At 38.7% G+C, this 27,925-nt stretch overlaps 2 protein-coding genes and 1 long non-coding RNA gene across 5 annotated transcripts; 1 reads left to right on the forward strand and 2 right to left on the reverse strand.

Annotated features, from left to right (window-relative positions):
* Positions 1-556: 556 nt before the first annotated feature.
* LOC124628814 (uncharacterized) lies at positions 557-7,580 on the reverse strand. 2 transcript variants are annotated; one of them, XR_008397747.1, is made up of 4 exons: positions 7,312-7,580; positions 6,856-6,955; positions 5,303-5,381; positions 557-3,378 (listed from the first exon to the last, which is right to left on the reverse strand). It is a non-coding gene; the product is annotated as an uncharacterized LOC124628814 (long non-coding RNA). The 2 variants fall into 2 exon arrangements; XR_008397746.1 differs by lacking the exon at positions 6,856-6,955.
* A 182-nt stretch (positions 7,581-7,762) lies between these two features.
* Positions 7,763-15,923, forward strand: cdc42ep1a (CDC42 effector protein (Rho GTPase binding) 1a). Of its 2 annotated transcripts, none has more exons than XM_017483399.3 (3): positions 7,763-7,917; positions 10,229-12,697; positions 14,175-15,923. In XM_017483399.3, the coding sequence occupies exons 2-3, from the start codon at positions 12,244-12,246 to the stop codon at positions 14,795-14,797; spliced, it is 1,077 nt and encodes a 358-aa protein (XP_017338888.1). In that variant the 5' UTR covers positions 7,763-7,917; positions 10,229-12,243; the 3' UTR covers positions 14,798-15,923. The 2 variants fall into 2 exon arrangements, with proteins under 2 accessions (XP_017338888.1, XP_017338889.1); XM_017483400.3 differs by having other exon boundaries at positions 7,773-7,917; positions 11,707-12,697.
* On the reverse strand, positions 15,408-27,696 carry sh3bp1 (SH3-domain binding protein 1). Its single transcript, XM_017483398.3, has 18 exons — positions 27,437-27,696; positions 21,525-21,567; positions 21,294-21,398; positions 20,948-21,024; positions 20,592-20,703; positions 20,425-20,501; positions 20,258-20,345; positions 20,100-20,168; positions 19,915-20,005; positions 19,427-19,563; positions 19,033-19,144; positions 18,049-18,130; positions 17,857-17,937; positions 17,664-17,777; positions 17,437-17,534; positions 17,226-17,340; positions 16,707-17,026; positions 15,408-16,599 (listed from the first exon to the last, which is right to left on the reverse strand). Exons 1-18 carry the CDS (start codon positions 27,481-27,483, stop codon positions 16,277-16,279), a joined length of 2,091 nt encoding a protein of 696 aa, XP_017338887.1. The 5' UTR covers positions 27,484-27,696; the 3' UTR covers positions 15,408-16,276.
* Positions 27,697-27,925: the final 229 nt, after the last annotated feature.

Consider the following 27,925-nt stretch of genomic DNA (forward strand, 5'->3'; position numbering starts at 1 on the left):
TTGTTTGTACATTTGGAATTTAGCAGTTTAGTCAGCAGAGGGAGCTGGAAACAAGGCAAAAGTAATACACTAAGTAGAAACCCCCACTGTGAATCCTAAAATAGGTCTAATGATGCAATTCCGCTTTCATATTGTACTTTCATACGTTTTAAAGAATTTACTCAATCACTACTTTTCTGCTTTCCCAGCGCTGAGAATTGTGAGAGTGAGTAATTCACTGGGATATTCTTCCTCTTTCCCCTGTTCAGACTAATGCTTGTCCCTTTCATTTACTATTAGCAGGAAATGCCATGTTTTTCATTTTATTCTTCTATTGGGTGTTATTGGGTGGACAGTTTAGGTTACTGATTGAAGTTGCGGTTCTTCTTGAGGACACTGTGGAGGAAGGGGGTTAGTGTGAATTTTGACAGAAAGGGAAAGGTGCCTTGGTTAGGAAGTTTTCTCCGATTCACTGCCAGCCTACAGGAAATGCCAGTCACACACAAATCTGTTCTAACAGCCTCGGCCTCTGGATTGGATCACTGGGTTAGACAAGACTGTACAGACTGTAGAGCAATAAAAGTTACACTGATTGGGTTTATTTAGCCTTTGCCTGATATGTAGTTTCTCCAAAAGGCAGATACAAATGTGAATGAACACTGATATAACGCAATCTTTGGAAATACAAATACAAAACACAGTATGAGTACAAGTTTTTCTCTGACTGTGATGGATTCCAAAAGGGATTTCTTCACAAGGCCTTTGCTTGATTCTAGGATACTAAAAATAATTCAAATTGCTTTTTGATTGCTTTCTCTCTTAAACAAAATTGATTAAAGCAAAACAGTAAGTAAAACCATTCTTTGACAAAAAATATATATTGACTTTTGCCCAAGACACAGTCAAGTGAGGCCAAACCACTTGTATGTGACAGAATTCCTGTTAAATAGAAGTGGAGCCTTTGCTTGCAATTAAAGCATATACTGCTTCATATGTGGTTAACCTAAATGTCACACACAAACAGCTCTGGCAACTGCTGAAAGATTGTTTGAAAAAATGCCCATTCGACATTAACTGTACGTTGGGTGACTCTGGAATTAACAACTCAGTTAGGTATCATTTAAAGCTCAGCTGGATAAGATCACTGGGTGGAGGACTGGGACAGCCTGCCTTTTGGTAGGTAGGAAGGCGAGTGCATGTATCAGTCAGAGGTTCCAGTGGAAGTACCACACAGACTTTCTGTCATGTTCCTGCTCAATTTGCATTTCATACTCAATCACAGGTGATCTAATATACAGTACATAGATTTGCATATGACCAGAAGACCGAAGGCTCACTTGATTTGGGCATGTTATTTTATGAAAGCACAAAAGCAGCATGTGTAGCAGATTTATCTCAGAGAATGAGTTGGTCCACATGCAGCACAACAAAATCAGATGTGTAGATCTTCCTGTGCCCAAAAAAACAAGCAATGAAATAAACATTCAGCAAGCGTGGCTGTATAAGGCCTTCTATTCCTCTCCACTCCTGCCCTTGACCAAGGAATGTTCCAGAGAGTGGTGGCTGGGAACGAGGCCGCGCAGCCTCAGACAGGCCATCACACGCAGCAGCCGCAGGCTCCAGTCCGGTCTTCTCTGAACCCTGCTGATTTGGTAAGCATTCAACAGCCTGAGAGACTGAGTCTGTCTTTATAAATGCTCTGTTCTTTGTTTGGAAAAAGAAAATGAAGGAACATCACACAGCAGGGTTTTGCCTGTGTGAGAGGGTGATGGTGTGTAGTTTACAATGTTTGCAATTTATTTCGATTGTATTTGCATAAAAAAGTATTTCTATTTGTCCACAAATAAAAATAGCTGCACCGAAGTTTCATATTTCATCCCTGGTTTTCAAGTTACACTTGTTTAGTTGAGGCATTTCTGATTTTGATGCCTTCACTTCAGCAGAAAAGCGCAAATTACTGAGTGTTCCAGTCAATTTCTACACTTACATCAGCTGTGACAAACATGCACACTAAGATTAAGATTCCACTGCCTACCACAGTTTAGTGTTAATTATGCTAAGACGTGTAACTTCACATACAGTATATAATTGTAGAAGAGATGGAATTTTACTTTAAATGATGTAAACAATAATTTTCTCCACTCAGTGGCTTGTGTGGGTATTTGGGGAGAGTTAAGATAAAGTTTATTCTTTTTTAACAGATGTACACTCACCGGCCTCTTTATTAGGAACACCATACTAAAACTGGTATTAATACAGAACAGCCCAATTTGTCATGGCATGGATTCCATAAGATATTGGAAACATTCCTTTGAGCTTCTGGTCCATGTTGACATGATTGAATCACATAATTGCTGCAGATTTGTCTGCTACACATTCAGGCTGCAAATCTCCTGTTATACCACATCCCAAAGGTGCCCTATTTGATTCAGACCTGGTGACTGGGAAGGCCAATGAAGTACAATAGGGTCATTGTCATGTTCATGGAACCAGTTTGTGATGAATTGTGCTTTGTGACATGGCACGTTGTCATGCTGCATGTAGCCATTATAAGATGGGTAAATTGTCGCCATAAAAGGATGCACATGGTCAGCATCAATAAGCAGGCTGTGTCATTCAAACAATGATTGATTGGTATTAAAGGGCCCAATGTGTGTCAAGAAAACATTCCCTACACCATTATACCACCACCAGCAGCCTGAACTCTTGACAAAGTGCAGGTTGGGGTTCATGGATTTATGGTGTTGACACAAATTAGTGAGCCTACTACCTGCATGTCAGAGCAGAAATCAAGAGGGATATCAGTCCAGGCAACATGTTTCAAGTCTTCAAATGTCCAGTGACATTTGTGAGCCTATGCCCACAGATTCTTCTTTTTGGCTCTTCTTCAGTTGTTGTAGCCCATCCACGTCAAGGTTTGATTTGTTCTGCATTCTGGGATGTTTTTCTGCTCACCATGGTTGTAAAGAATGTTTTCTTTTTTTTTTAGTTACCGCAGCCTTCCTGCAGCTCAAACCAGTCTGGCAATTCTCCTCTGACCTCTCTCATCAAAAAGGCGTTTTTGCCTGCAGAGAAAGAGAAGAAAGGCCATTTTGTCTGTGCGAGGATATGCATGGAACACAATCATAAATAGGCCAAAACGTCACAGCTCTGGACAGACACAGACTTGACCATCTTTTTTAATCTTTGCTGTACACTAAAAACTAAGTAGACAAATACATAATTACATACGATCTCGTTATCAGTGTTATGACGTCAACAGATTCATTATTAGGGAGAGGTCCTACTTTGTCCACGGGATAAGTCGCCACTTCAAATCCCAACCTGCATGACCAGCCACAGCTACTTGGGTAAGAAACGAACAGCAAAAGCTGCTGGAGTCCCACTGAGATCATCCCTCTTGCACCAGAAAAAGAAAAACTCAGTCAACTTGTTATTTTTATCCACTGTGGAAGACTCCAGCCATGACTCTGTAGCTGAATGTTTATGTGCATGTGCTGCTTTTCCTGTTGGAGCCTCACACCAGCAAGGGCCTAGCCTCACTATTGTCTATTGTCCACCGCCTGAGCCTCGCTTCCTGACAAGCCAGAATTCACGGAAATGGGAATGCAGTCCAAACACATTCCTTGAGTTACACCCCCACCCCTGTCTCATTGCACCCCTCCATCCAAGAAGCATAGTGCTCAGAGAGGGTCCACTCCCAACAGGATGTTAATTAGCGACGCACTCTTCAGGAAGTCAGGGAGGGAGCAGGTGGAAATGGAGACAGATAGACTGAGAAGTCGCTTCTCAAGCACACAAGCCTTTACTGAGTTAACTAATCATAAAATGGTTACAAGAAAAATGTCTGCCCTTTATTTTTGGTTTAAATGAGGAATTTTCAGTGCTGAAAAGTCTTAAAGTCTAACAGTCCCACCCTCCCACATCTACCCATTTTACCACTTTCCTTCTCAGATGGCAACATCTGGCTTTTATAATCCAAACATGCACTGCTTTCCAGTTCCTAATGGAACTCAAATAGGAGACCTGGCATAACAATTAAATAAATATTTGCTTTTTAGGGGAACATTCATGCAGGGGAATATGAAACAAAGGATTATTTTAGTTGTGTCTCATAAAGCCAGATGGTGGTTGTTAATTACAATTTGTTGAAAATAATAACCACAATCACTGCTACCAACATTCTCAAAAATTTCTAGTGGTCCATGAAGCACATACTGTACACTACACACACATAGTACACACACACACACACACACACACACACACACACACACACACACACACACTGTACTCTGCACTAAAAAGGAAATGTAGATCAGGAAACAGCCTTTATAAACACAAGTCTGCTAAGATTTTCAGCAAGCTAATAATTCACATCAATGACCCTTAAACCATCTTTCATTTTACAGGCTGCAAACAGTGAGCAAACCTGGACATATGTGCAGAATGTATTGAGCTTAAAACACATGATATAAAATCAGTTAGATAATCTTTTGAATTCAGTTAAATGCTGTAAATACAATATTTAAATATGTATTTGTAGCCATATGGCACACCATTTCTACAGAGAGAATATGACTAAAACACATATTACTGCTATGGTTATAGTATTGTATGGATTACTGTTAAAAAAAAAATCTATACAGACTAAGATCGGATGAAATGTTACAGGGGTTTAATCAAAGGATTTAAAATTATATTACATCTTGACTTTTGGTATGCCATCATTTATTTGTTTCTTTTGTTTTCTTGAAGTTTCCATGAAATGTGTCCATTTCCTGTGTAAATTCTAAAGTGGTTAAAATTTATTAAAGTAATTTATTGAACAGCCTGCTTTCTTCTCTGGGAAAAATGTCTGTTAGCCACTTTACCCAAGCTCCTTCCCCCCTCTTCCTCTATCCCTTTTCCCTGTCTTTCAACTTTATGACTTCACCATATATCAGTTACTGTCTAGTGAAGACGTACATGCTAATCATGCTCAAAGCCTGAATGGGATATTTCCAAAGAGGTTTTTATCTAATTCCAAAAAAGCATTGTCTACCAGTTTCAGCCCAACTTTGAGCCAGATGCACAGTAGTAATCACATGGGCCAGTACAGGGCCAAGAGGCAAGTAACCCCACGCAACATGTGAGAACACAGACTCACTGTTTCCACTAAAGCTCAGCCTTCAGTATCTTCTAAGATTTGGACACTTGTTTTCTCATTCATTACAGTAAGTGTTCCCTCATCATATTCAGGAAATGACACCATGATCCATATCTGCACAAAAGGATGCTGGTATAGTCTAAACATAGAGAGAGCACAGAGACACAATCTCACCTGGCTGAATGGTCACCAGGGATGGATGCCAGCTATATTCACACAAACATCAGAAGCAACTTTCTTATCGCCCCAGTTACTGATCAAGAAGCAAAACAGAGCGGGAGAGGGAAAAGCAAAGCATCAGTGATTGGAGAAAAAGCAAACAAAGAACAAAGGAGACAAACAAACTTAGAATAAGGCAATAAAAACATTGAATACACTGAGGCCTGGCTTTTTAACACTTAACCAACACTAAGAACCAAATGTAGGAATCTTACACAGATCATTTTAAAAATTCATTGTTTTGTCAACGACTATTTTCACAATATGGAAAAACAGTTGAAAGCATGCTTAAATGGCTTTATATCTGTCTGTGTGTTCCTCAAGTGAACTGTGGCATTATAAACTTCAGCATGCACTGTTTGTTGTCCCAATGCTCATTACAAAGTAATGCTGCACAGAGTCAGCCCCGGGACATCCATCAACCTTGAGCTTAATAAACATTTCCATGATAAGCTAAAAGTTCAGCACTGGATTGGTTCCCTTTTGGCTCTCCTCACAGCACAGGAATCACAGCTGAGGGGCCTGAATACCAGCGGTTTCTGTGTGAGGGGACTGCAAAAGGAGCTGAGAGAGAAACACTTTGAAAGAATAAATGAGTTCAATGATCAGTAGTTAATAAAAAAAATCCTTGCTGTACTCTAATTATTTAAAAAAAAAAAAAAAAAAAAAGTCAACAAATGGACAAACCTCTTTATTATTATTGAAGAATTAGAGACAAGTTTTAGGTGCAAAAAATTAGATCTTTGAGGACCAAGAAAGACACATGGATGGATCCTTTGAACTTGTGACAAAGGAAGGGAAGGAAGAAAGAAGACATGGTAAGATGGATTGTGGAAAAGTCAAAAGTGTGGAGCACAAAGGCTAAAATGTAATCTGGCCTCCCTTTGGGGACCAACAACTGAACCTTTTCCAAAAGCTACACATTTTTTCTTAGCAAATAGCTGGCATGCTTGAAGAAAAGCGTTTTTACTCTGAGAAGCTCTAGTATAGGTTGCTTCAGTGGACATTAATGAGGAAAGTATGAACACATTCAGGAAGAATGAGGGTAGTCAAAGAAGAAACACATTTTTATTGGGGCTTTGATTTTGACAAACTACTGCTTTCTTCACATTCTCTTTGGAGAACAAAGTGCACTATAAACTATATGAATCCAATAGTGTTTACAGAATTGGGAAAAAAGCCAACTGATTATAGAGGTTGCATTTGTCTGTTAATTTGCATAAATCAACAGAAAAAAAATTCAGGTCTTGGCATTGAAATAAACCATAAGTAAACATATTGCCCTGTGTCCATGTGTCTGTACAATCAAAAGCAGAAAGACCAGCCAAAGATTCCTGTGGGTAAGTTTAAATGATTCTTTGATATGCTTATGTTTACCAGAAATCCCGAAGTGCGCTGTCCTGTCCCAGATAGATAACTATTGAAAATCCACATTAACATTTTAATTTTGAGAGCACATGAGCTAATTTGATGTGAGAATGAGTATAGGCAATGTTTCTATAGCTCACCTGAGGCTCTCAAGCAAGTGGCTCTATAATCTTTCATTAGAATCCTAAACGATTCTTCGATGTATCCCACATGGGCATTCTGAATGGTTCTGTATAAAACCTTAAAACAGAGTGTTTCCCTATTAGAAAATGTTCCAAGTAGAAGCTCTTTAGAAAGCTAGAACCATTAAACATTTAAAAACTAGAGATGGCACCAATCCAACACCCACTACCAATATCAGGCTAAGACTAGCAAAAAAAGAGAAAGATGTATTGGATATCAGACAAAACATTGGATATTGGATCCTGTATGAAATGTCAAAGATTGGAATTGGAAAAGAAGTTTATTTTTGGAAAAGGAAATGATTACATATAAAAAGACTTGACTGATATTTCTTTATTCTAAACGAATAAAGAAATTTTCCCACTTCAGGTTCGACACATTTCATGAAGAACCCTTAGAAAGCAAAGCCTTACCTAGTCAAAGTACCCTTGAGTAAAGCTGAACCATTTTGGCTTGTTTCTTTGGGGAAGCCATTAAAGGTGCTATGTAGCTCCCTAAAAAAAGGCTTCCATTTTTAGAAGAAAAAAAAAAAACAGCAACAACCACTGAACAACCTAACTAGGCTAAACGTCATACCGACTACAAGCCTGGGCATTAGAACACTTAAAATCTGACTTTCTTTTAATACTCCCTGTGTTAAATTAACTATTGTAGAGTACTCTGAACATGCTAAGGGTTTGTTTTATTTTGCCCAACTGATTCAAAGTCGCTGCACTCTGTTGCTAAAATAAGGGATTTTCCTCAGTTCCCGAGAAAACCCCGCCCCTTTTGTCCGTAGTCCAAATACACCCACTAGTCGAGCACACTGCTGCCTGTAATAGTGTGTGTGTGTGTGTGTGTGTGTGTGTCTCAGTCAGATTGCTAGTGGTGTGTGCTGCCCATGTTCACCAGAGCAGAGGCTGCCTCAGTGTGGAAAACTTACAGACGTAAAGCTCATTAAACTCCATACTGGAATATATCATAAACATGGAATAAAATCTCATTTATCCACGAGAGTCTGGTGAACTGGCCTTCATCAGGTAAGATGGCATATATGATTAAGAAACCTGTTTTATTAACTAAATAATGTTGTATTCATTTTCACAGTATTTGGCATGGTTTGGATGGAGTCAGTATATTATATAATCCTGTAAATGTATTTCAAAACAAAATAAGAAAGATTCAAATCGATTTCTTGGGTGCATGCATGTGCCACAAAAACTACAACTCAATAAAACTGTTCTCCATTATGAAGAAGAATTAGTAATGAGAATTAGTAAGCCGGGTCACAATTTTAGGGTTGCACAATATATTGTTGGTTAATCATTGTTGTTGAAATGCAATACTTTTGCAATACCAATATTGCAGAAGGCCTCAATGTGTAAAAGTTCACATCTGAAATTACTTATTGTGTCATCTTTGTGTTCTGACCTCTTTCCATGTGAATCTGTGTGAGTTTTAATCAGTCAGCATTCATGTCGCATAGTCATGGCTGTATATGTAAAATACTAGATTCGCTGTTAAGACTATTATTTACTCCACTAATGTGCTGGTCTGCATGTGCAGACCACTTTGAAAAAACAATCTCAGATCTCCATTTTATAAGGTTGGATATAACACAGGCCTAATGGATTTACACTGCAGACTTGAAGCAGTTTCCATGCATTGTTTTGTTAATATAAATTTTAAAAGAATGAATGATAGAATTCATTAACATAAATAAATATCATTAATGTATAGTAACAAAAATATAATTTTTTAATAGTAAATAGTCAATTTTATTTTATGTAGTATAGTAAAATAATTTTTTTCTATGTGAGTGAAATTACAAAATGATAAATTTTATAGTCCCCAAGCCTATACCATATATAATACCAATAATACAGGATGTCCCAAAAGTCTCCATACATAGGAGTCTCCATACTTTGCCAGCACCAGGTCAGTTGTGCCTTCGTCAGTGGATATTTGTGGACGTCCACTTTTTGTTTGGTCCGCAACACTTCCAGTATTTTTGAAATTCTTAATAAGTTTGGCAACAGTGTTGTGTGTGATGTGTTTGCTGTTAAGTCCATCTCAGCCTTGCGACAGCTTCCCGATCCAGCCATGAGAATGATTTCAATACGTTCTTTTTTTGTCAAAGGCATTGTTAAATGCTATCTGATATATTTATATATAAACTAAGTAAACTAAGACATGTTTCTAAAAGTGTATTATGATGCACACTTGATTTAAACTCTTCTTGTGTCATTGTAAAAGTTTGCTTTGGTTTTTGGTGCCTGTCAAGTCACTGAAATCAATGTGACTAAGAGGGTAGGAGACATAGGTCATTGGGTGAAGATAAATGAGTCATTATCTTGCTTGTTTGTCCACCTGGTCAACTCAGTTACAAAGTAACATAGACTCCATGAGAGAGACAGAGAGAGAGAGAGAGAGAGAGAGAGAGAGAGAGAGAGTGAGAGTGTGTGTGTGTGTGTGTGTGTGTGTGTGTGTGTGTGTGTATGATTTGCAGAGTTTAGGAAGAAAGAAACCAAAAGGAAGTTATATTGCTTGTATTTTCTCATTTGTAACTCGCTTTGGATAAAAGTGTCTGCTAAATGAATAAATGTAAATGTAAATGTTGTTGGGAAGACAGTCTGGAAAAAAGCGATGAGTCTGAAATACCAGTACCGTGAATCTTTTTCATTCCAGTAAATAGGAATCTGTTTATCAGATCAGAGGGTAGATTTGCATCAGTCTCGTATCCATGTACTAGCAGTCTGGTGGGGGTTTGCAGAGAGAATGAGCAGATGAACTAAAATGTGTTTCCAATCTTGGATGTAGACACTTTTCAGTCTAGTGATATTCTTCTTAGGAATGTGTTCACACACGCACACGGGTCCCATTATTCTTTGGTTTCAGAAGTTTACATGCACATCTCCCTAAGGTATCCACTCTCTGTCTGGTTTCTAGAGCAGAACCATTCCTATACGGTGTCAATTTTTGAATACATCGCATCATGAGGTTTATGGAGTGTATGCATTCTGGAGCCTATGTAGATTCTAGTCACTTTATATGGCTTCAGGGGCATGATTTAAAATTCAAGTCATTTTCTGTAGCATCAAGACAGTAAGACATGTAAGACAGTGCCTGTTGATAGTAAATTCCATAGTAAAAAAAAATCTTCACTTCGTGTATATAGTTACTTTTTTCATCCTTGAAAGACATGATGAGAAATAACACTCATACATCACACACTATATGTAAATTGCATACACATCACTCTGAACCGTATTAATAAATTATCATTTTGTTGCTTAGGTGATAATAATCTTATTTTACAAGAATCTTCCTCCCTCTTTCCTTTTGCTGCAGGACAGTAATTTTCAAGGCACCCCTCCACACTGCCAAAAAGTCAAATGGATTGAAGGAGGCAGAGGGCTTTGAAGAGAGGAGATGCCCAACAAACCGCTTATTTCCCCCTGACTCTTGTGCAGATTATTACTTTTACTTTATTGCATTTAAAATACTTTTTTTTTTTTTTTTTTTAATCTTTTGGTCTGACCCTTCTGAAGAATAGGCCAGTGAATCTGTGAATCTGAACTTTGGGAGCAGAGTATCAGAGCCTCTGGTCAAGCCTCAGAGAGAGATAAAGCAACAAGTCTGGGGTGGTCTGGACTGAGTTTGTTGTGCCGGCCCATCGAGAACACACATCGGCAGGAGATGGGGCAGAGGTTACTGAGTGGACTGGGATTAAGGGAGTACACAATCTGACTAATTAGGCATGAAAGTTATTTCTTTACTTTAAACAAATTTTAATCATTTGATACAGATGTTATGCTCTGACTCAAAGGCTTTTTAATTCTCCACTGTTTTGTTAGGAATCATGCCTATGGGTGGATGAGACAAGAGGTTTTTTAGGGACACTAGCAAAGATTCCTTGTTAATCCACAGTTGAATTATACTTAGTAGACAGCAAACGGAGGATTGTTGAAGTACTTCAGGCTAAATAGAACAACATATCTGTAACTGAGCTGAGCTGAGCTGTTCTATGTATGAGGGCATGAGACCTACTGCTGAGCAGGAAAAGAAAATCTTACTGCTCTTAAAAGAGTAGTCTGTTAAAATAAAACACCAACAATCGGTGCATGGGCAAGAACAAACCAAGGGCTGGTTGAGAGTTGACGTAATGCTGTTGGAGCGCTGTAATAACTCATTAATGGAGTCAAACTAACATGTGTGGGAGGCCAGTCTCAGTGGAAAGCTCATAAAATAGACGGGCCTGTAAATGTGTGCTACTTTGTCAAAATATTTAAAAAGCAACGACCATTACAAATTCCATCTCAAACTAACAACAAAAGAACATTAAGGCAGGGCAGTGTGTACTGATTATCTGAGAATAGTTTAAGATTGAGAGTAAGTTTTTTATGCAACTCAGATGCTTTTTTTGGGGTTTGACGTTGAATATTTACAAATAAGGTTTGTACTTTGTAAACAGATTTTTTTTAGTCTGTGATTGAGAAACTATTTAAAAAGGCTTTTGCAAGAGATATTGCAAATGAATAGTCAAGATACTGTCCAGTGTTACTTGCAAAACCAAAATAGTTCTCCCTTTGACTTAAGGTCCTTGAACGAGAAGTTGCTTTTTTAAAGGAAGGGAAGTGGACTTTCGCCTGGAGGATTTGGCACAGAACCTAACTTAGTTTTCAAAGCATAAAATAAGCAGAAACGTGCAATTATTTATGTAGCCAAGTGCTACCCACTCATACCACATGCACCACGTCACTTTCTTCTTTTTGCAAAAACGAAGTTTGCAGATATTTTCTTAACATTTGATCTTCCTCAACATACAGCAGCGGATACTCTCAAACTCGCTGGCGATGGAATATATGGATCCAGTCCTGAACCGCAAAGATCTCTGCAGCCGGAGTTGGATTTATTTCTGAACTTGTGTTTTCTAAACCAAAAACCCAAAACAACTGTGCAGCCCGGTTTCTTTGACCACATACCCATCTGAGGTTTCCAGGAATTGGGGACATGAGTATTTTCATCTCACATCTATCTCAGTGGGATCATTTTGGATATGGACAGCGACCAGTGGCGAAAAATCTTTGTGTTCATACTTATGGAAAATTCTCTCTGAGAAACATTTCACTCAGCTGCACTTTTTTTAGTTTGACTTTTTTAGAGAAGCCCTGAGCCATGCATAATTTTGCATGAATGGTAATGTGTGGATAATTTCCTGTTGAGCTAGGCCAGATTCTTTCTACTGCATAGGACACACAAAAAACCTCACTGGAACACCAAGAGTTTTAGTTGGAATACTGATACTTGGAGATTTTGTTGTGCTTTCCTGTGTTATTTTTGTAAACTCGGAAAACTCAGCAGTCATGAACTTGGGCAAACTATCTGGGCTGAAGGGCCTGGTTTCTCACTCCTCAGGGAGGCGTCGCTTTAAAGGTGATCTGACTCCAGACATGATCAGCCCGCCGCTGGCAGACTTTCGCCACACTATGCACGTGGGCCGTGGGGGAGATGTATTTGGGGACACCTCCTTCCTCAGCAACCATGGTGGTGCAGGGAACAGCGGTGATGGAGACTCCATCACTGCTTCAGAGAAGAGCGAGGGCTTCTTCTCTCGCACCCTACGGCATGTCCGAAAGACTCCAGATCGACCGCAGGGGGGTTCCAGAGACCTTTCTCCTCCACCTCCACCCATCTCTCCCATCATAAAGAATGCAATCTCCCTTCCTCGCTTGGATGTGGACTCACCCAATGGCTGCCCTGTGAAGGTGCTGTTTCCCAGCACACCCAAGCCACCTGAAGACAGCACTTACTCATATGGTAAGACCAATATAATACCACACCAGGGCCCCATTTCCCAAATGCATAAGTTAAATCATAAAGTTAACATGTGCTGCAGTGCTGTTGAGAAACTCAACCCAGTTCTTTTGGTAAAACATATTTGACACATTCCACCTATTCACACTAACATAGGTACTAGCAATTGATTTACTATTTCAAAATATTTTTAGGTTGATCCTAATTCAACCAACCTTGGTGTAATTCTTCATTCTTCAGACACTAACCAGTGCCCAGTTTTACAAAATAATTGTAAAATGGTTGAGAGTGTTCAATATGAACACTACCAGTATGACGATTTAACTATTTAACTCAGCCCAAAACATTTCTACCAAAGGCAGATTTTTGCCCTTTCAATGTTTCACTCAGCAATAATAGCACTGATTATCATCTATAAACTTGTTACAACGTAGCAAAGGTTCAGACACTCAGTTTCTGAATTCCAATGTGTGATAATCATACACACTTCAGCTATGCCCCCCGTCTGACCTAACTGGCCTTCATCAGACATAGACAGCTTTGTGAATGCCTCCAAAGAAAGGCGGTGTGCTCTCTAATGTCCCAAAGGTCGTTGTTTAGTTACTATGTTATTATCACTCTCTCACTTTCAAGAGTTAATCTCATGGGGATTCTGCACACTCTCTAGTCATTACACTCTAATTCTTCCAAAGAAATACCAGAAGTAGTGAAGAGATGGCAATTTAACAAGACAGACTGAAGTAAAGCCATGTGTAGGAGCAAATTTACCAGACAGACATAATGACTGTCATTGTATATGTGTTGAGTTGTGACAATTACTGAGCACTCAGCTGTTTTTCAGATAAATTTGAATCTATCTTAAGTAAACCATTCCCAATCTCAGATCTGAGTTAAGCCTGCCCTTTTGTTTTGTAGAGAGTTGTTCAAATGTGACATACTTCAGTGCACATGAATCTAAGTGTTTATATACTACAATCATAACATTACTACATTAAACATAAACAATTATACAGCATTGGGAATTTAAGTCCTCTAAACTGGTAGAAAGAGTGTTCAGTGTAATGTTTGCTCCACATTTGATGATGATCTTTGTGCTGCAGGACTTTTTGGGAAACTCAAAGCCCAGTGTGACATTGTAAATACCTGATTCGCTTTTCCATTAGTTTTGTTTTTTTAAATTATTATTTGTACATCGAGTACACATTAAATAAGTCAGGGACTAGTTATGTTAACCAGCTGCCTATTTTGTATTTCTTTAGCTATCTTGGTGAGTTTGATGGGTGGTCTGTAATGTCACAGCATAAAATATTCAATAGTAGGAAATGTTTTAAAGCCCTTTAGTCTTCACTGCCATCTTCTGGGTAAAGGAAAAATAAAATTCATATAGCCAGACGTTTCTCTTTCACCTCCAGTCAAAGTAGTAGCACATGATCGCTCATGCCAATTCCCACTTCTGTCTGCTTTTTCCACCTGTCTATAGGTGTAGAGTCTGGTTTTGTCACACTGCCCAGGCTGTCGCGCTCAGAGAAGCCTGTGCAGAGTGCAGCTCCTTCATCCTGCTCTGCTGAGATACACCGTGGCTCTCTCACAGATTTGCCATTCACCCTCACCGTCCCTGACTCACTCAGCCCCTCTGACTCCATGACCTCCTTTACCGTCGACCTCGGCCCTTCGCTCATGTCAGAAGTCTTTGCCATGATTGATAGGCCCAGTGTCCATGTGGAAGCCAATCACAACTCTGAAGTGGAGCACAAACCTGAGCCCTGGACCAATGGTGACACTGAAATGACCCCGGACACCAGGACCTCATTGGTGGATTCACTTCTGAGAGAGGATTCAGAGGGCCGGAGTCGCCTTTACGGAATAGAGTGGGGGTGTGGGGATGTGATGAATGGGAAATTCCTGAAACCAATTATGGTAGGCGATCTTGTGCGCTCTTCCACTGCCAAGGAGCATGGCATGGAGGCCAAAAGGTTCCAGGAGGCTGCAGATGTGCTGGCCCGACATTACGGCAGTGGAACGAACAGGAAAACTGACACGAGCATCACCCAGAGGAGACAACCTTACGCTTACCCTGATGATGAGGAAGAGATCAAGGTCTAGACTGAAAGACGAACAACCTCATGCATTACATTTCTCTTGTGGCAAATGTAAAAGAAGTTTATCATGAAACTGAAATTTGCAACAAAAAAAAATAGTATTAACCAAGATTCTCTCTATGATTGTAATCTGTTGAAATAAGAGCAACACAGGACAGGAAGTTGAAAAAAAATGCATATGGATGATACTAGGTTCTTAAGAGGTGTGGCTGTGGAAGGCTGTTATGTGGATGCTTGAGTATGTTTTTAGCTTAGACGTGGATATGAAGTATGTACTGAGTGTTTGATTGTGACAGTCAATGAACAAATTGACCTCATTGCTATTAGTTTCCTATGAACATGAGCAATATGAACATTAAACCAGGAGCAGAGTCCATACAGCATGAATCCAGGCAAAGCAGCTTATTGCCATAGAAACTCTATGTGAATAACACTTCTCTTTGCCATTGCATGAACAGTTACAGCTACAGTATAAAGGCTAAGCTATAAGGTCAACAAAATGAACTGCTTCTGACTGGTACAGTATATATAATATTTATACCAGCACTCCCATTTGTATGTTCCAGAGGTTTACTACACATAATTCTCCATATAGACTCTGTGGCTCTAATTGCCCATGTTATACATAAGCCTTATTACAGACATATTTTATGTGGGAAACAGCTGTTATATTATTATGAAATGCATAAAAGTACTCATATGCATTTCAGTTTAATACACTAGGCTGTGATATATGAAAATATTGACAAGCCAAAAATGCATTTTAATAGTACTGCAAACTTTCAGTTCATTATTTAGTTTATTAAGCAATAAATATTTTTGCATTCACAAATATCCTAGGAATAAATAAAAAAAACACTCTTGGCAAGTTTTCTGATGATAAAAACTTTATACAATATTTTTTGTGACACACTAAAGCTGTAGATTATAACAGCTAATATGACAATAATTTGTATGAATTCGTTTTAAAAAAATATTTTGACAGAGGAGTTGACTTCTCAATCATGTGATCTATATTGTATATATACGAATGTGTTCCTTCACACAGGAAATCTGCACATTACTAATGTACCCTTATAACAATACAAATAATATATCTAATAAAAAAACAAGGAGAACATAAAACAAAAGTTACATCACTATTTACATGTGTGATTATAATTGTTTTGCTGCTGTACTACAGATAAAAATCCCAGCTTGCTGAGGAAATTGTAACTAGATACGTCACTACTGTTAGCTCACAAAGCTGAAACCAAAGGAAGTGAGATTTCTCTTTGTGTTATATTTGTACATACAGGAACCTACTGGGGAATGCCGATCTGTAGAGTAAGGTTTCACATAAGCTACAGAAAATGTGACAGTGCAAATAATAAGAGGAGCAAATTTAAAGACAAGAAAGCATGATATGTACACCACATCATCAACTTAATTTTCCAAACCATAGACGATAGTAAATCAGTGTGAAGGCGAATGCAAGTTGGGCTCACTGGGCTGAGGATGAGAGCTGCTTGGGCAGGGACTGGGGTGGAAGTGGAGGGGGCACATTGGGTCTCTTGCCCAAGGCCTTTCTCTGAGGACCTCCTTCAGGTGGAGGAGCAGAAGGAACAGGAGGCGCTGAAGGAGCTGGAGGAGCTTGGGATTTGGCTGCAGGCTGCATCTGTGCCTCAGAGATTGCGGGCATGGCCAGTGGAAAACTTCTTGGCAGAACTCCGACCTCGCTTATGGGAACAACTGGGGTTTTGGGTTTGCCATAGCTTACAACAGAGTCTTTATTAAATGACCTGCTCTGAACAAACGACCTTCTTGCTGTAAGACATAAAGTAACAGATTGATATAGGATGAGTATTTTGAAAAATCTGTGCATGCCATTGAGGCTTAATGCAGAGGGTTTATTTTAATGAAAAACACCATACGTTTAAAGGGAGTGCTGATCTTCAGTGTGGCCTCGGGAGCATGGTGAGTCTGCTCTAAGCCGTCCTCTGGAAAGCTGTTTGCCTTCAGCTGGGTTGCATTCTGAATCTGAGGTTGAGACTTTGCTTGAAGCAAAGACCGAGGTTGTGGTTGAGGATAAGGCTTGGACTGATCCTCACCAGGAGCCGCATTTGAACTAGAAGCCTGAACAGGCGGCTGGCTGGCTGGAGCAGGACTGCTATTCTCCCACATTGTTGCACCACGATTCATTGGACCACTCCTAATATTTATTGCTGCACTGTAGTTTTCGGATGAAGATGGACTGGGTGGGAGAGAAAAGGAGAATATATACCACTTTAAAATACTTAAGCATGTATTGTATCTCAAACACTATAGGTGTAAATATATCAATCTATATGAAAAATTTATACACGAATGAAGAGAAACCTGAGCTACCTGAAACATTAGTTATTCCTTTGAAGAATACATTATATTGAACAAGAGCAAGATTTAAACATTACCTGTCAGTTTTTGAGGCAGAGGCAGTTGGAGAGGGAGGAGCGACTGTGTCTAATGGGGACTTCTGAGGTAAAGATGGAGACAGTGCTGGGAGTTCTGGAATCTCAAAATCAACATCTGGAAAACAGTATAGTGTGTTAAGCTGGCAAGGGACACTGATGCAGAAATCTTACATGGGTAAAAAATTTTCCCAACCATGCGGGTCTGCAGTACCTTCAGGGAACAGGCTCTTGGAGTGTTGTATGAGTGGTTCTATCACTGTCACGACCTGGACTGAAGAGGCAGAAGCCATGTCTAACAGAGAAGTCTCTCTGCAAAATAGTACAGAAAGTCAACAGAGATAAGGAAATTATTTGTGCATACAAAATAAAGAGTTAATAAAAGACTGAAATGATAAGATGAGGTATCAAAGTGTGTTTGTGTCTCTTTGTTATACTAACCCCTCAATACGAGGCCACAGTAGGTTAGGTCCAAGCACTATGGCAATATTACTAGGAGTCATCCTGTTAACCGCATGGTGTTCTGACAAACATGCTAGAAACTGGATAAGGTATCTGAGACAGGAAGAGGTTTTGAATGTTAGTCTTAAATATTGGATGGCATTCAACAAATAAAGTATTCATCAGAACGTACCGAAGATTGTTGTAGTTTTCTGGTGGGAGTTTTTTCAGTACAGCTCGAAACCGCTCCAATTTGTCGTCTAGCTCTTTTTCTCTTTAAAAGATAGAGTTGGAGACACAGTATTATCATCTCATCTTATTTTAGAAGTTGGCATTAAATGTGTGCTGTTAATATTTTAATTTAAATTTTCTTCTAAGAATTTACCCTGCTGCTTCGAACCATTCGTTATACAGTTCAGATGTCATGAGAGGTTCTGGCAGCTCTCTCAAGTAAGATTTCAGCGCACCTGTGAGAAAATGTGACAATAAAGTGTTTTGTAATAGACTTCCAGCCTCCTCAAGCCATATCCACCCATAAGACATATTCCACAATTATCTATCAGTCCCTCCAGGATTTAGCGATTTTGCAATTGCAGAAATAAAGATAATCAGCCTTTATTGGCCACGTATACATTACAGCACAGTGAAATTCTTTTCTTTGCATACCCCAGCATGTCAGGAAGCTGGCGTCAGAGCGCAGAGTCAGCCAAGATACAGCGCCCCTGGAGCAGAGGGTTAAGGGCCTTGCTCAGGGGCCCAACAGTGGCAGCTTGGCAGTGCTAAACCCCCGACCTCCCGATCAGTAACCCAGAGCATGGCAGTGCTGGGGCTTGAGCCCCGACCTTCCGATCAGTAACTCAGAGCCTTAACTTCTGCCACCACTGCCCCAAAATTATGGCAAAATCAAGGAATATTCTGCAATATTCACAGGAGCTTGCAAATTTTCAAAATTACCAAAGTTTCCACAGTTTTAGGCCAAAACACATCATGTGACATCATCACAATGCACCCTGTGATGTTTTCACAATGCACATTCAGCCAAAGCCAACTTCGATTCACGCGTGTCAAACATGAGTACAGCTAAAAGGTCTCATTTAACAACAAACATCACTGCGAAAGACCATGCAAAACAAGTTCTTGCAATTTCACCAATTCAAGAAGTTTTCTGCAAAAAAGTAGAAAAAAACTGCAAATTGCATTGTAAATTTTGAGAAAAGCCTCAGCAAAATCAGGCATTTTTGGCCACAACACTGACAAACTCTCTGAAGTCCTGTATGGACTGATCTATGAACTCTAGGAATGTTTTATAGAACTCATATATTTGTGAGTTTAAAATACTGACAAATATATTTTACTGGTGATCTCTTACCTGCTACAGCATGAGGGTCAGTACTGAAATCAGCATGATCCACTGTCCCTGAGTTCAGACTGCTCTTCAGTCTCTTTACCACAGAGGCAGCCGCTGTCAACCTGAACAAGCCCTAAGAGGAGCCATGCAGTGTTCAGAACAAGTCATATGGAAATTGAGGAAGCATCGATGAATACTAGTGCTACTTTGAGAGTTTCAGTTTAGGTCCTCATGTGTAGGTGAGTGCAAGCGTGCATGTCATGTGGTCAGTCATGCTTAGGGACACACTTCACTGTGGCTAAAATTGAAAGGTAGCACAGGCCAGGTGATTTATACATAATCCTTAATTGGCCTTTGCTTTCATTATGTGCATCTTTTAGCATGTGTGTTTGTAGGTGTTCATCCAGTGGATCACCTCTTCTCTGAGTCCTGTCTTCAGCAGCAGTCTAACACACTCCTGGATGGGTTCAGCAATCTCTTGGCCAGAGCTCTTAAGGTGGGAGTTTAGAGACTCACCATACACCTTCCTTAATGAGACACCCACCTGGGGTTCTGTTTTGCAAAAACACACACGTACACACACGTACACACACACACACGTGCACACACACACACACACACACAAGTGCACACACACACACACACACACACACACACAGATCGTTGGTCCTGAATTTTGTTAAAGGTGAATTCCCCTTCTTAGTGAATCATAAATGCTTTTGCGCTGTGAAGAAAATCTGCAATTATTCTAACAAGGAAATACAAAAATTGAGGAATTTACAAGGACCTATGTTTATTTGTAACATTAAACAAATACATTGAATAATTGAAAGACCAATCAGGAACCACAGAGAAACTATATATATATAGTATATATATATATATTATTTCATTCCTCCTCACCTGTTTGGTTGTGGTTTTCCTTGAGCTCAATGATATTTTTGTCCAAGAATTCATAGGAGAGTTTGTGGTATTCAGCTTGTAGCTCCAAGAGCTAAAGGGAGATCACAGTAAGAAGTCCAACTCCAACAGAATATTGTAACAGTGTAATTCTCATACCAGCCCTATTGGAGATGTTAAGTACTCACATGTATGAAATAATTGGCATATTCATCTTCTTTACTGGAAAAATGGTAGAGATCAGCTGAATACTGGTCCTATGAAAGACAAACTTTGGTCAGTACAGTCTACAAATGGCACCACCACTTTTTTTGTGTATAAAATCATGGCAGATTGAAATTCACACCTTAATTGACTCCAGTTTTCTCCAAGCTTCCTCCACTTCCTCCCTCAGTCCATCCTGCTTGGCCTGGGGACCTGAACTTCCTTGAGCTCTGAGAACAAAAGAAAGATCAAGGTCAAAGTTCAAGGTCAATTACTATATTTAAACAACTTACAGAACATCAGCATCACCTGGTTCGAGCATTGTGCCAATCTGTTGTCAGTTTTGCAAACTGCTTCTTGTTCTTCAGAATCTCTGGAAGGTCTTCCTAATTAGAGATGAAGTTTGTGTTCTTAGTGCTTTTGAATGCCATGGATGAAATATGAGAAAACGATGCTAGAGAAACACAAACAGTTACCTCACTGAGTTTATTTAGAGGCTCAAGAACATCTTTTTCCAGCTTCACCTCAAAGTCTGCTAATGTTTGTGCCAGAATGTTCTGCATGAAGCAACACATTTCCAGAACCTTCCTGTAAAAAAAAAAGAAAAGAAAAAAAAGGCACAGCCAGTTGTGGTTAAGGAGCCAGAATCTAGTCTTTTTCATGACCACTGATTGCTACATTTTTCGGCTTGTTCCCTCTGCTCAGTTTAGCTCTCAGTGGAAAGCTATTATATGTAGTGAAGATATTTTTTGAACTCACAGAACGTTCAAAGAGAAATGTGTGATAGCTTACATTATGTGTATGTTTGGAAACTTGGTCCATAAACTCTCACCTAATAGAGGATTCACCATCAAAATCTTTAAAGCTCTCAGCCATACTGACAGACAGCAACATAAGGGGGAGCTTTTTCTAAAAGATGACACAAGGAGAAAAATGCAAAGAAAAAGAGGCAAAATGTTAGAAGGCAGGATTAACAAATGCAAATAACGCCTTTTTGGAGTTTGGGGATGGGGCAGTGAAAGCTTTCAAAAAAAAAAAAAGCCTATAATTTCTATAATTAGATGAATTCAGGCAGTGAAAGCTTTTTTCTTTTTTTTCTTTTTTTTAAAAAGCCTATAATTTCTATAATTAGATGAATTCAGGTATGAGAAGACAGAAACAGAGAAGGCAAGGATCACCATTCGTCTCTCTGAGTCCAGTCCCTGCTGACTCTGCAAACATCCGGCCAGCTTCTTGTGGATGATCTGAGCCGCTTTCCTGGTTGGTTCCACACGCTGCTCCACCTTCACACAGCCACATGTACACTTAGCAACCAAGCTTACACACACTGGCCATATGAAAGGGTGTGAACTGGTGCTGCCTACAGAAAGCATCTCAAAGTAACTCGTGAAGCTGTCAAAATAACTCACCAAAACCAGATCCTCCGAGAGAAGGTCAGTTGCATCTTGTGCCCTAAAATAGTAACAACACTATTTTTACAAGATTTCAACCCTAAGACATCACTATTGCAACCTATTTGCAGTCTAGTAAATCTCTAGAGCTGTTTATGATCCAGTTGTGCCACATTCCCAATTCTTGGAACTACATCCCTCTTCTGTTTAAGTTTCACTGTAGTTACTGAGTAAATCATTAAAGGTTAATTCAATATTAATTAGTAATTCATTAAGAAGTAGCACAACTACTAAAGAATTTGGTTTAAGATGCATAACTAACTGATGTTCTTGGAGTATAATGGGTTAGATACAAGGCACGAAGGGTATTATATACCACATGTCTATTTCCAGATAAGTTATCACGTCATTATGATTCTTTTAATACTGCTTATACTTGTACTCTCTTTTGAGGCCTCTTACAGTGTAAAAAATCAACCTCTTGGAACAAATCAGCACAGCATATTTTAGGAGCCTAATCCTAAATATTAAGCACAAATTATTAAAAACAAATTTCCAAATATGTACCATCATAATTATTTACTGAAGCCATCAGAGTGTTTTTTTTATTCCTGAAATTTCTTTCCACAGTGTAGTGTGACCCAACGGGACTGTCTGTATTTGTGTCTGTATCTGTGTAGTGCTAAATAAATTTGTATATGTATCTGCATTAGGATTTAAACCAAAAGTAGATGTGGTCTCTAACGGAATGTTTTTTGTGAACCCAACCACTATGCGCCGAGAAACGCTGGAAAACACTGAAAAAAACCATGGCTACCGTAAAAAGAAGTCATTTTCATCCACAAAGTATAACAATGAATGGCAATTTGCAGAACCTTAATTTATTCATTACTTTATTTAGTCTCTCAGGTATATCACTCGAGTTCATAATCGGCCTCAACCAGCTGCCCTGTGAAGCTTTCTATCTAATGTGACTGAGTAAGCTAGGTAGCTTTTAAAACAATGTCTTTCCCAAAGCAAATAACTGCTGTTTACAGCTGACAGTAGCCAACTAATAATATTTTATTACATTACTTTTAGTTTTTGGATTTATTATATTCCAGAAAGACAAGAAAAGTTCAGTGTACATGCTATCAGAATTTATTACAAAGCTGGGATGCAGTGCTGCTGCGAGTCAAAACAGGGTCCTTTAAAAGGAATTTCAATATGACTATGATTTTCCAAGAAGATTTTCTTTCAAGAACAATGAAGAATGATCATTTAAAAATGATTAAAGACACATGAACTGAATGCACAAGATTATATATATATATATATATATATATATATATATATATATATATATATATATATATATATATATATAAAAGAATCACTTGCCCTGTGAACAATGCATGGGCTATGCAGAGCAGAGGTTCTATAAATAAAAGCATATAGACACCTGACCATCACACCCATATATGGGCCTCCACAAACTGTTGCCACTAGATTGTAATCTATACGCGATTGTATAGAATTTCTTGTATAATAGTCTTGTAGAATAATTGTTTGCTGTAGCATTAAGATTTCCCTTTATTGGAACTAAAGGGACCAAACCTGTTTCAGCATGACAATGCCATTGTGCACAAATTGAGATCCATGAAGACATACTTGGCCAAGGTTGATGTGAAAGAACTCGAGTGGCCCGAGCCAAGAGCTCAACCCCACTGAACACCATTGGAATTAACTGGAATTCTAAATTCAGTGCCTGACCTCTCTATATAACTCTTGTAGCTGAATGAGCATAAATCCCCACCTCCACACTCCTAAAAGTTATTATAAGGTTATTAAAATGAGGTTACTATAACAGCAAAGGGCAGACTAGCTGTGTTAATGCCCATGATTTTGGAATGAGCACATCATTTCGGGTGTAATGATCAGATGTCCACATACTTTTGGCCATATAGTGTAAGATAGAGTTTAGGTCAGGCATAGAATAGGACGCTTACTTATTTGTAACCGTACACGTTTAGAACACATTATCTGTTCAGTCCGAATGTATTCAGATTCAGTTACATCCCTAAGAGGTAGAGATAGTGTTTGTTTGTACTTGCCTGTAGTATTTTCTAAAAAAAATTGTTGGTTCGGAAAATATAAACATATAATCTAAACATATAACAATAAACTAGTGGCCAAACCCAGACCAGGCAGATTAAGGACTGCTGAACATTCATGTTCGTAATCTTCATGATCTTCGATTGACCCATGGGCATTATGCTTGCGACCGCATCACATGAAAATAGCACTGTTTCTGCATAGCACTGTTTTGTTGGTTGTCACAGACTCTAATCTAAAAAAACAACAACACAAAATACTGAAGTTCATATTCCTATCTACATAGTTCATATTATTCATATTATCGGTTTAGTTCAACTATTGTATTTATTTTGACTACATATATATCGCTTTGCTTGTATTTTTCTCATTTGTAAATCGCTTTGTATAAAAGCGTCTGCTAAGTGAATAAATGTAAATGTAAATGTAAAATGTTAAGTTATTAGGCTTTAAATTAAACCCATCAGTTCAAGTGACTAGTCAGTAAGTGTATTACTATAATGCCTAAATAATAACTATATAACAATAATTACTTTGATTGTTCTTAGGAGGGACCTCTAACACAACAATATTATGTTATATTGTGTTACAAAATAACATCTTTTCTATAAATGGCTTATTCATTTCTCTATTACACAGTGAGCATTGGGATTTTACTTATGCATAAATTAATTGTATGTATTATTAATGCATGTTCGTTAACACATTAATATAATTCAAACCTAATGGTCTGATAATTGTGAAAAGTGAGCTGAAGTGAGAAATTGTGGCACACACTTTTGCGTGTGCAGTTCGAAGCTGTTTCAGACTACTAAAAAGTAAGTCCTAAAATTAGAAAGTGAAGTGTGTTGTGGTTAAAAAGCAGGCCAAAGAGAATGGTGCAGGGGAAGGAGGAGGCAGCGACTGCAAACTGCAACAAACATGGGTTTTACATGCTATTTGCAATGTCCTCTCACTTCTTACCCAAACAATATTATAGGGTAGATTTATGGCTAACAGTATATCAGGGAGACATGAATCAAATGTACATTTTGGTCAGCCAGCCATTAGATGCAATACACAGCAGGAACAGCATCTGAACCTCTGATCCAGTAGGCCTGCTGTGTGTCAAGTCGTATGCATCAATGAAAACTGTGACACCTCAGAGATAATTGAGATCTAACTGACAGAGGTTTCGAGCCGCACATCATTTCAAAGTACAAAAGATAAGAGCACAAGTGAAACCACAGACTCACAGAGGATACCACACCCTGTTTTTATGGAAATGCTGCTATCACCACAGGTGCTCTCACCAACCGTGTGCACATCTTTCTGTTTATATCAGACAAGTGCAGATGGGTAAAATGGGCTAGTTTGAAGGTTTGACGTATTATCTCTCTCTGAAACAGACATATTATCTTTCTCTATACAGTTATAGTGCTGTGAAAAAGTATTTGCTGATTTCTTCTGTTTTTTTGTATATCTCATACAAAATTGTTTCAGAAATTAAAACAAAATCTAAGATAAAACAAAGACAACCTGGGTAAACACAAAATTCAGATTTTAAATTATAATATTATTTACTGAAGCAAAAAAGTTATCCAAAACCAATTGGGCCGGTATGAAAATGTATTTGCCCCCGTAGTTACTAATTCCCCAAATCTATGAAACTGCATTCATAACGGGGTTCAGCTATACCAGACACAACCAGGCCTGATTACTGCAAACCTTGTTCAATCAAAATTAAGACTTAAATATAACTTTTTCAACAGCATGAAGTTAGTTAAAAGGTCTTACGCAGTAACACACTATGCCCACATTTTCAAAGAAATTCCAGAAATGATTAAATACATCATTCTGGGAAGGGTTACAAAGCTATTTCATTTCTCTGGAACTCCAAAGAACCACAGTGAGAGCCATTATCTCCAAATGGAAAAACTTCCCAGAAGTGACGACCTTCCAAAATTCCTAAAAGTGCACAGAAACGACTCATCCTCGATAGGAACTACAGGCCTCTCTTGCATCAATAAAGGTCACTGTTCATGACTCCACTATCAGAAAGACTCTGGGCAAAAATGGCATCAATAGAAGAGTGGCGTGGTGAAAGCCACTGCTAACCCAGAAGAACATTAAGTCTCGTCTGAATTTTGCCAAAACACACCTTGGTGATCTTCAAACCTTTTGGGGAGAATGTTCTGTGTATTAATGAGTCAAAAGTGGAACTGTTTGGAAGACAGAGGTCCCATTACATCTGGTGTAAACCAAACACAGAATTCCACAAAAAGAACATCATACCTATGGTCAAGCATGATGGTGGCAGTATGATGGTGTGCTGATGCTTTGCTGCTTCAGGGCCTGGGCCACTTGCAATAATTGAGAGAAACATTAATTCTGCTCTCTACCAGAAAATCCTAAAGGAGAATGTCCGGTCTTCGGTCCATGAGTTGAAACTCAAGCCCAACTGGATTATGCAGCAAGACAATGATCCAAAGCATAGGAGTAAGTCCACCTCTGAATGACTAAAAAAAGCTAAATTAAAGTTTTGGAGTGGCCTAGTCAAAGTCCTGACTTTGCCCAATTGAGATGTTGTGGCAGGACCTTAAACGGGCAGTTCATGCTCGAAAACTCTCCAATGTGGCTGAACTAAAGCAGTTCTGTGAAGAAAAGTGGGCCAAAATTCCACCACAGCGCTGTGAAAGACTTATCTCCAGATACTGGAAGCATTTAGTTGCAGTTATTGCTGCTAAAGATGGCACAACCAGATTTTAAGTTTAAGGGGGCAATTACATTTTCTAATTGGTGATATAACTTTTTTGCTTCAATAAAAAAAAAAACTGTATAGTGTGTTTACTCATTTTGCCTTTGTTTCATGTTGCATTTCGTTTGAAGATCTAAAACTATTTATTATGAGATGTACACAAAAAGAGAAGAGATCAGTAGCAAATACTTTTTCACAGCACTGTATATAGTTCTGTTTTTGGTATCTGAGACAAACACCTCTTAAACATTTAGATATCTAAATGAATGGACACGTGGATATTTTGCCAAACTGGATGAGTTTTATGGTGCTTGTTCAGTTATATTTCTTCTGCTTATTTGGAGTAGTTATGAAAGACTTTATGGTCAAAAGACAAGTGTTCATGTTGTTATTAATGGTTGCTGTTAGACTTGCAGCTACACACACCTCAGCGTTGGCGGATGCTTTGTTCCTCTTTAAACATGTAGACATGTTGTTGAGGTATTGAATAACAGTGCTAACATCAGTTAGCAGGATGCAAAACGCACCATTTTCTCTGCACCTTGCACACACGCTGCAGCCTACAGCAAACAGCAGCACTGCATTAACACCCACTATATTTCAATCTAGTACAAAGGCCAACTGCAGCTCTCTCTAAGTAGCATCAAAACAAACCATATTTGTTATTATGGTTATAATAAAAATCTATGAAATAATTATACATATGACATTTTCCTCTCTTCTCTCTCTCTGGGAAAGTTGGGGACATCCTTAGTTCAGCAAAAAAAAAAAAAAAAAAAAGCACAAATGAGGAATTCTACCTAAAATACTACCATGGCTTTTTAGTCAACCTAGAAAGGAATATGAATGACGGCATGTATTTTCTGGGTCAATGAGTGAACTTCCTTATATAAAAATTGATGTTGGCTTAGTCAAAATACATTCTCTGGCCAGAACATTTCAGATGCCTATCATATTGATAAATTCATGGTATGAGGAAAATCTAAAGCTGCGATACACATGATATATATTCAGTAAAACAAACAACAGTAAACTAGAGATCATCAAGACACGATATATCAGTAAACATTATCATTAGATGCCACATGAAAGTACTTACTTCCCCACATTTCCAAACTGCTTTAAGAGGTTAAATTGCTTTAGCATGGTTATGATGGTTTACTTTTCTTCCCACCACCTTCCAGTCCTTTTTCTTATGCTCAGGTCAGACTCAGTCTCATTTGATGGTTGATATTTCCATATGATTTATGTAAAAAGGAAACCAATCTGATTTATTAAGTTCCCCACATGAAGCTCTCGACCAAACACTCACAAATGCACACGCCTCAAGTCCAGAAAGAGGAAGTCAAAACATGCATACAGGGAAGGAGTTCTATGCATCACGCTGTGAAACTCTTTCAGTCATATATTGCTACAGCGAAAACAGAACTGTGTGCAGTAGATTCACCAAGTCTGGCTTCATACTTTTTACACAAAAAATGTTGGAAATTTTCTCCAGATTGGCTTACTTAAAATGTTATCATTTGCAATGCATTAACTGAACTGTCATATGACTGCAGTCAGGGTGGCTGTCAGTCATTACTTCACT

This window comes from Ictalurus punctatus, chromosome 13, assembly GCF_001660625.3.
Source record: "Ictalurus punctatus breed USDA103 chromosome 13, Coco_2.0, whole genome shotgun sequence".
Lineage (NCBI taxonomy): Eukaryota > Metazoa > Chordata > Actinopteri > Siluriformes > Ictaluridae > Ictalurus > Ictalurus punctatus.